This window comes from Alexandromys fortis, unplaced genomic scaffold, assembly GCF_014885135.2.
Source record: "Alexandromys fortis isolate MF-2015 unplaced genomic scaffold, M_Fortis_MF-2015_v1.1 scaffold_108, whole genome shotgun sequence".
In the NCBI taxonomy this organism is placed as follows: domain Eukaryota; kingdom Metazoa; phylum Chordata; class Mammalia; order Rodentia; family Cricetidae; genus Alexandromys; species Alexandromys fortis.
The window spans coordinates 4,448,805-4,458,175 of NW_026067994.1; the positions used below are offsets into that span (position 1 = coordinate 4,448,805).

At 40.3% G+C, this 9,371-nt stretch overlaps 1 protein-coding gene across 1 annotated transcript; it reads left to right on the top strand.

Moving 5' to 3' along the window:
* Positions 1-4,293: 4,293 nt before the first annotated feature.
* On the top strand, positions 4,294-4,671 carry LOC126512326 (uncharacterized protein C11orf98 homolog). Its single transcript, XM_050160035.1, has one exon. It carries the CDS (start codon positions 4,294-4,296, stop codon positions 4,669-4,671), a length of 378 nt encoding a protein of 125 aa, XP_050015992.1.
* Positions 4,672-9,371: the final 4,700 nt, after the last annotated feature.

The window sequence follows — 9,371 nt, forward strand, 5'->3', positions numbered from 1 at the left end:
TCATGCAGGTCATGGTACTCTCTTACAGTAGCAATAATGTGACTGACTTTAGTCAGCTTAGGTGACCACGCTTGAGAGAGGAGCTGCTCAGGATGTCTAAAATGCCACTCCCTTTCCCCACTGGTTGTGATTGCCACCAACTTATGACTGTGAGCAACTTGCAAACATAAGGAAAGACAGATCCCAAAAAGTGGCTCTTGCCTTCTAGTCCTGAGCCTGATCATACATGGCAGCACCCTCTTCTTTGAGGTGAGGGGGTTTATGCAAATTAGTTTGAGTCTTAGTTACAGCAAAAAGCATACTATGCAGAGGAGTTTTGGGAGGTAAACCTTTGCCCCAAGAAATAGCAATGAACATGAAGTTGATGGAGGAGGGTCTTCTATGTGTTACTTTCATTGGTTAATAAAGAAACTGCCTTGGCCCTTTATAGGATAGAAAATTAGGTAGGCGGAGTAGACAGAACAGAATGCTGGGAGAAAGAAGCAGATTCAGGCAGTTGCCATGATTCTCAGATTTGAGACAGAAGCAGGTTAAGATCCTTTCCAGAGGTGCTACACAGATTATTAGAAATGGGTTAATCAAGATGTGAGAATTAGCCAGTAAGAGGCTAGAGCAAATGGGCCAAGCAGTGTTTAAAAGAATACAGTTTCCATGTAATTATTTTGGGTAAAGTTAGCCGGGTGGCAGGACACAGCCCCGCAGCTCCTTCAACATGAAGTGAAGATGGGATTCGAAGAAAGTTCATCCGACCTTGAAGCAGTCTTTGTGATGCCATCTTATACGTAAAGATTTGGGTGTCCTAGGCTACTCCTAGCAAAAGCAAACCTCCATCTCCGGTAATGTTTATCTCCTTGCCTGCTCTGTCCCCATCTGTATCCACTCATAGCTTCTGCCCAGAACCTTGAAGCTAAGACAAGCATGAAGTTCTCCTTTTGAAACCTGAGATATACACTACTGACCTACTGGCCACTCTAAGCCACCTGACCATGTGAATAAAAAACCTTCCTGTCCTACTACTCCAGAGGATTCTATACTTCCAGGAGATATCCAAGTTCTAATCAAGCTTTGCCAAGCCCTCAAAGAAGAGTCAATTTCTCCCAATCCACTTGATGAAGAAAGACTCTTGCAAACCTCTGCTCTAAGATACAACAGGGACAGGTGACTGCAACTCGCTGACTTGAAGGTTTTATGAGCAATATACAGTTATCACACCGAGAGGGTTTGCAGTATCCCATATGTAGTTAATGCACGCAGTTCATAAATGTAATCTCCAAAGCAGGTCTGCTTTAAGTCTAACCTGAATTCTTAGCCATTTAAGAGTCAACATAATAACTCATTGCTTTGCCACATTGTGCAAATAATACTGAAAAAAAATTGTAATGCCTACAAGGTATTCAATAATACTTGAAAATACATTAATGCCTACACTATGAAGTACTGTGTTAGAGAAACTAGAGATTCTGTACACAAGGAACTGTCTACCAGTAGGGGAAGAAGAAGGCAGGGAAGAATGAACACTGGAATTATCTAAGCAAAGAACTGGTTCTGTTTCCCATTAGATCAAAGCAGTAAACACATGTGTGAGTAAAACAACCTCAGATGCCTTACAAGCCATCTTAATAGCCTCAGACTGACTGATTAGCATGTAATATTTATGAAACCACTCCATGTATTGTGTCACTCAATCACACTAAAATACATATGTACAGAGATCCACTTTACCGTCAGGAAGAGACTTGGCCTCCCCCTCCCAAGATACCAGATGAGAGACTAGTCAAAGGGCAGGCGTGACACACAAGTCCACGTTCTTCCTTGTCCCACCCAGACATTTTTCTGCAAGTCTGCTGGTACAGCTGATGTGATGGGCAAGAGGGATTGAAAAAGAAAAGCTGTTTTCTGTCAGCTGTACTGGGCTTGGCCCCAGCCCTGCTGAGTTGCAGGACACTGGGCTGGAAGAGCCATGTTGGAAGTGACTCCTTTGATGTTCTCAAAGGTCGGAGCACATCGTTGTCCTTTGGAGTGTCACTCGGCTGTAGGCAGAGGATGTTTCAGTGCTGGAAGAGCCAATTAGAGCCAATTAGAGCCCAACTAACCTCCCATGACACTGAAATTCCTTGTAGAACTTGCCAGTTTCTTGCAAAAATAGTGTGCATCTGCACCTAGCTCCAGTAGGGAGCATGCCCAGATCACAGATAGCCCCAGTGACTCAAGTCATGGTCTGCAGTCACTACATACTGCAATTACTTGGACATATCTTTAATTTAACTAATACCTAGATGCCATGTGTACAATCCAGTTGAGATGGCCCGAGTTGCAGATCTCAGCATCAGTCTTTTTAAAAATAACTCCAGGTTGCAAAAACAATGCAGTCTCTGAACTCATCCAACAACACAACTGAGCTGCCAAGAAACACAGCTTTTCTCTTCTACTCCTCTATGACAGATTTTTCTGAATTAATTAGAGCCTGCCTTTATGAACTTTGAATTATTGTTTCATGTCATCAATTATTTATCTCTCTTTTTTTTTTTGTTGGGAGATGCTTGAGCCCACATCCTCATACAAGTTAAGGGCACTCCCCACCCCCAAGTCACACCCCAAGTTCTAATATTAAGTCTTTAAGACATGTTCTGAATAAGAATTTTACATTGTTTTATTCTTTCTTAACCAAAAGTATTTCAGGGATCTGAACTAAGCAAGTAGACAAAGTAAAATGTTTTAAAAACTTCTTTTCCAAATATTATTGAAAACTGCTTTTGTCCAACAGAAAACTAAGCTGAGGTAGTGACTTCCACAGGAGCAGGTACAAGGGAGTGACCACTGAGGGAACAGGCCTGAGCCATAGACCTCTGCAGGTCCAGACATGAGTCAGGACCTCCGAGGGAGCAGGCCCAAGCCAGAGACCTCTGCCAGAACAGGCCTGAGCCAGAGACCTCCACAAGAGCAGACCTGAACCAGCTAACTCTGCCAGAGTAGGCACAGGGCAGTGACCTCGATGGGAGCAGCCCCAAGCAAGAAACCTCCCTGGAAGCAGGCCTGAATGACTCCCAGTATTGCAGAGTGATCCCTGAAAGAGCTGAGCAACCTCCAGGAACACCAAGTAACCTCCAGGGTGACTGGAACTGTGGCTCTGACTGTACCAGGAGGAGCAAACATCTGAGCCTTGGATCCACTGGCACCTGGAAGATTGATCACCATAGACACAACCCCAAGTACACCAGTCAGAGTAAAAGATGGGTAGACAAGGTAAAAACACACTCAACACCACAAAGAGCAGCACAACACCAATAAAAACTAGTGATCCTACAAACCAAATATAGATGAAGCAGAAGTAAATGATCTAAAAAATAACTTTAGGAGAATGTTTGAGGCCTTAAAGAAGAAATGAAAAATTTCCTCCAAGAAATGGAGGAAAAGACAAACAAAAAAATTAGAAGAAATTGACAAATTTCTTAATGAAAAACAAGAAAAAGCAATCAAACAGATGAAAGAAACTATTTAAAACTTGAAAAATAAAATACAGACAATAAAAAACACAAACCAAGGAAATTATAGAAACGGAAATTATGAGAAAATGATCAAGAACCACAAATGGAAACATAAAGAGCAGAATACAAGAGATGGAAGAGAGAATCTCAGTGCTGAAGATACAATAGAGGAAATAGACTCATCAGTCAAAGAAAACATTAAATCTAACAAAAGCTAAACATAAAATATCCAGGAAATATGGGGCACCATGAAAAGACCCAACCTAAGAACAATAGGGCTAAAAGAAAGAGAAGAAGTCTAACTCAAAAGCACAGAAAATATATTCAACAAATTGTAGAAGAAAACTTTCCCAACCTAAAGAGGATAAGCATATGACTGGAGAGGTCTGGACCCAATAAACTAGACATTGTGGTCAGCACAACTCTGTGCCGGCCTCTTCCACTGTTACAAGGTGTAGTTTGCTTCTGTCACACTTCTTTTGTTCCCTTCAAGCTTACAGCTTTGTCATGGTAGATCTTTTCTTCATTGGATCACATAAAAACAAGATTTTCCCCTGTTCACACCCTTCCTTGTTCACACCTCCTCTCTAACAGAAGTAAAGGATCCAAAGTCTTTAAGAAAGAGTGTGTTCCAAGTTCCAATACCCAACCATTTCCCACAGTAATGTTTTAGAATACTGAATAATCTGTTGTAGAAATTGTGGTGGGCACAACTTCTGAGTTAACTGCCGATTCCTCACTCCAAAAAAAGAAAAGAAAACTTCTTAAAAACAAAGTTGTCTCCACGAGTGTGCCTCAGTGTGCCGCTATGGGACCTCCCAGAGGAAAGATCAATTGTCCCTGCACGGAGCTGAAGAAGAAGTTATTCAAGTGCTGGAGGGTGCTGAGCAGGGATCGGCAACGGAAGCGCCAGGTGGTTGGGGCTGTGATAGACGCGGGGCTGACCACAAGGCACCACCTCAAGAAGCGGGCATCCAGTGCACGTGCCAACATCACGCTGTCCGGGAAGAAGCGCAGGAAACTCCTGCAGCAAATCCGCCTTTCTCAGAAAGAAAAAGCAGCCATGGAAGTGGAAACCGCCCCCCCCCCCAAGTCATCCAGGACTAGTGAGCCACAGCCCAAAAGACAAAAGAAGATGAAAGTTCCCCAGGATGTAGATATGGAGGATCTGGGAGATGAAAGCTAAGCCCCTACCTCTGCTATGAGAAGATTCTCAACAGCAGCCAGAGGATTTGGAGGACTTTGGAGAAAATACTACCATATTTCACTCTCCCAGACACCCTTGAGTGGCCCACTGACCTTCCCTGGAGTTACATATTGGGAGGGAAGAAGAAGCAGAAAAAGACTGGAGAGGTCCCGCTCTAGCAACCAACTCCTTTTGTAATAAAGCCCTGGAGGGAAAAAAAAAAAAGTCCTCACTTTGATATCTACAAGAATACAAATTCAGTCAGTCTAGCTCTACACCAAATCTCCTTTGTAATGTTTGCAGAATTTGGGCATGGACAATTGTTTAAGGTAGGAATGTCCCTGTGACAAGTCTCCTTTCCCTCTCAAGATTTATTTAGTCACCAACAACCACTTATTTTTTCTTTATCAGTATGTATTAATTTTACAGGATAAATTTTCATTGTGACATTTTCATAGATGCTCTGATTATATTTATGCTTGTTCACTCCTTTCAGAGTTTACTAGCATCATCTCAGTATCTCAGTTTAGTCTCGCATCATTTTGGTCTTGAAACATCAATAAAATAATCTCCTCTATGCTTGTTTCTCTACTCCTGTGAATACTAGGTCCTTCACGTAGACTCTTCTTTATATACAAGGACTTAATAGTGTCTCTCTTGTTCTTAAAATTAGATCACACCACCTTCCACCTCCCATGAGAAAACTGAATGTCTTTTTTACAATACTTTAGACCCAACAGCTCCTTTTCAACCTCTCCAGTATTAGATTAGATAATGCTATCAGCTATAACCTATTTTCCCCATACATGGTTATCAAGACGCACCATGAAGGTACATCTACTTTTTAAAATCCTGGCTTGGAAGTAACAGGTTTGCTTCTGTTTCTTAGATGACATCAGTACGATTTCAATCACTCCTGAAAACAAGGAAATACATTTCTAGGGCTTACAACCATTGCTCAGTAACAATTTCATTCTGTTAGGAGAGGGAATATGAGTTTCAGTCTCTGTTGCAAGCTGAGGAATCTCTGCCAGTACCATACATTCTGCTAAGCTATGTATATTAGTTTTCTTCCGTTACACCACTGTGTCTCTTGATGTTAGTATTGCCTTCTGCTCATGGCTGTTTCCTACTTTTTCCTTTAAAATTTATTTGAGCCATCTATTATAGAATGCTAGCATTCCTCTTCTTCTATCATGAATAACTTCTTTGTAAAATATATATGATTTCATTGTAGTAAGTGTCTGGATAATCTTGAAAAAGATATGCATATGAAGATATAAGAAGCTTATAGAATACTAAACAGACTCAATCCAAATCCCCTTGCCACTTACTAATCAAAACACTAAACATATAGAATAAAGAAAGAATATTGAGAGCTGCAAAAGAAAAAGACTACATAACACATGATGGCAGACCTATCAGAATTACACCTGATTTCTCAAGCATTATGCAGACATAGAAAATGCCAGCCCAGACTACTATACCCAGAAAAACTTTCAATCACCATAGATACAAGATATTCCATGACAGAACCAGATTTAACCAATATCTAGCCACAAACTCAGCCCTACACAAAATACTAGAAGGAAAACTCCAACCCAAGGAAGTTGCCTACATCCACAAAACACAGACAATAGATGATCTCACAGCAGCAAATCCCAAAGAAGGGAAAAAGCACACACAATAACATTACCAACAATAAAAACTAAAATAACAGAAGGTAGCAATCACTGGTCATTAACATCCCTTAATATAAATGGATGCAGCTCACCTATAAAAAGACACAAACTACCAGATTGGATACAAAAACAGAATCCATCCTCTGCTGCATATAAGAAACACACCTCAACCTCAAAGACAGATATCACCTCAAAGTAAAAGGTTGTGAAAAAGTTTTCCAATCAAATGGACCTAAGAAAAAAAAATCTGGTGTAGCTATCCTAATATCAACAAAATAGACTTAAAACTAAAAGTCAATCAAAAGAGACAAAGGACATTTCATGTTAGTCACAGGAAAAATCTATCAAGAGGAAATCTCAATACTGAACATCTCAGCCCCGAATACAAGGGCACCCTCATATGTAAAAGAAACGCTTCTAAAGCTTAAATCACACATTAAACCCCACACACTAATAGTGGGAGACTTCAACACCCCACTCTCACCACTAAATAGGTCTGTCAGACAGAAAATTAACAGAGAAATAAGGGAACTAACAGATGCTAGGACACAAATGGACTAAACAGACTATATAGAACATTCCATCCATACATAAAGAATATATCTTCTTCTCAGCACTTCATGGAACCTTCTCAAAAACTGACCACATAATAGGTAACAATGTAAACCTCAAAAGTTACAAAAGTTGAAATAAATCCGTGTATCTTATTGGATCACCATGGCTTAAAATTAGAAGTCAGCAGCAAAACTAATTCCAGAAAGTCCACAAACACATGGAATTAAACAATGCTCACCTGATAATTTACAGGCAGGCTCACTGGCCACTAGGCCGCTGTAATCCTGCCAAACAAGCAAGACAGGCACCTAACAAAGGCCAGGATGGATTGTTCCTTCTCCTTTGTTAAAAGGTAGATTGCCTGGGGAGAGATGTTTTCCAAAGCTGGAGAATTAAGTTGCAGGTATTTCCCTAGCCCTGCAACCCCCAGCAAGGAGAATATTAATGAGAATCCACTTTGGTTTACCTGGGGGGTTAAAAGGTGTTTTGTAGAATAAACACGGGTAGTTCTTCAGGATGAAGGAAGCTTGAGATGCCCTTCTGTGGTGACTGTGTAAACTGTGTCTGGCTATTTTCTTGCACCTCCGTACCAGTCAAGTTAGGGGAAAATAGTTTCTATGTTGGGACCTATGTGCTCCGACAGAATCATCAATGGGTCAAGGAAAAAATAAAAGAAGAAATTAAAGACTTCCTATAATTCAATGAAAATGACCATGAAAGACCCTACAGACCCCCTCCTCAAAACCTGCAGCTAGCATGCTCCCGTGAGAACGTCCTGTTTGTTTGAAAGATTCTCAGGACCAACAACTAGCCTGCTCTCATGAGAACATCCCGTTTGCTTAGGGAAACAGGATATCTGTGAGATAGGATGGCTGCAAAACAGGATATCTATAAAGATAGGGCATCTGCAAAGCAGGATATCCGTGAGATAAGAGGGCTGCAAAACAAGATATCTATAAGATAAGAACAGGATATCTGTTGCCATATGTCTATGTTGGGAGAGGAAAAACCATTCATGCCCCTCGCCTCATTCCAACCAACCAATAACCATGCTTCTGCTTCTGTAAACTTGCTTTTGCTGCCCTCTTTCCTATAAAAAGACCTCTTCCCAGTCTGCAGGCTCGCAAGTCCTCCGAAAGACTTTGCCGCCCACAGGTACCTGTGTTTACCTAATAAACCTCTTGCTATTTGCATCTGTGTGGTCTCGGCCTGTTCCTTGGCTTGGGGACGGTCCTCTTCAAGGGTCTTTCAGACCACACAACATACCCAAACTTAATGGGACACAATGAAAGTACTGTTATAAAAAAAGCACATAGCACTAAATGTCTACATAAAGAAGCTGTAAAAATCCCACACTAGTGAATTAACAGAACATTTGAAAACTCTAGAACAAAAAGAAGCAAACTCACCCAGGAGGACAGAAAATAATCAAATGGAGAGCTGAACTCAATAAAATAGAAACAAAAAAAAAAATATCAAAGAATCAATGAGATAAAGAGTTGGTTCTTCAAGAAAAACAACAAAATAGACAAACCTTTATTCAACTAACCAAAAAGCAGAGAGAGAATATCCAAATTAACAAAATCAAAAACAAAAAGGGGGACATGACAACAGACATGAAGAAAATCCAGAGAATCATTAGGCCAAATTTCAAAAACCTGTACTCCACAAAATTGGAAACTTAAAGAAAAATGGACACTTTTCTGGATAAATATCACCAAAATTAAATCAAGACCAGATAAGTAAATTAAATAGACATATAACTGCTAAAGAAATATAAACAGTCATCAAAAGTCTCCCAACCAAAAAAAAGTAAAAAGTCCAGGACCAGATGTTATCAGCGCAGAATTCTACAAGATTTTCAAAGAAGAACTAATACCAATACTCCTCAAATTATTCCACACAATAGAAACAGAACGAACATTGGCAAACTCTTTTTATGAGGCCACAATTACCCTGATAAAACCATGCAAAGACATTACTAAGAAAGAGAATTACCAACCAATCTCATTCATGAACATTGATGCAAAAATATTCAATAAAATACTGGCAAATTGATCTAATCTAAACGGAAAATAGAAAAAGACAAGATATACTGAGTAAACTGGAAGCATGAGGACCTTGGGGGAAGATTGAAGGGGAGGGGAGAGGCAGGTAGATGGGCAGAGAAAATGTAGAGCTCAATAAAAATCAATAAAATAATACTGGCAAATCCAGTCCAAGTGTTGTAAGGAAGGCTGCTTGGTTGTTCCTGCCACTCAGCAGCTCAGACCTGAAATAACCACACAGAAACTGTATTAGTTAAATCACTGCTTGGCCTATTAGCTCTAGCTTCTTATTGGCTAACTCTTATATCTTAATTTCACCCATTTCTAGTGATCTGTGTATTGCTATATGCAGTGGCTTACCAGGTAAAGTTCCAGCATCTGTCTCCAGTGGGGTTACATGACTTCTCTATGATTC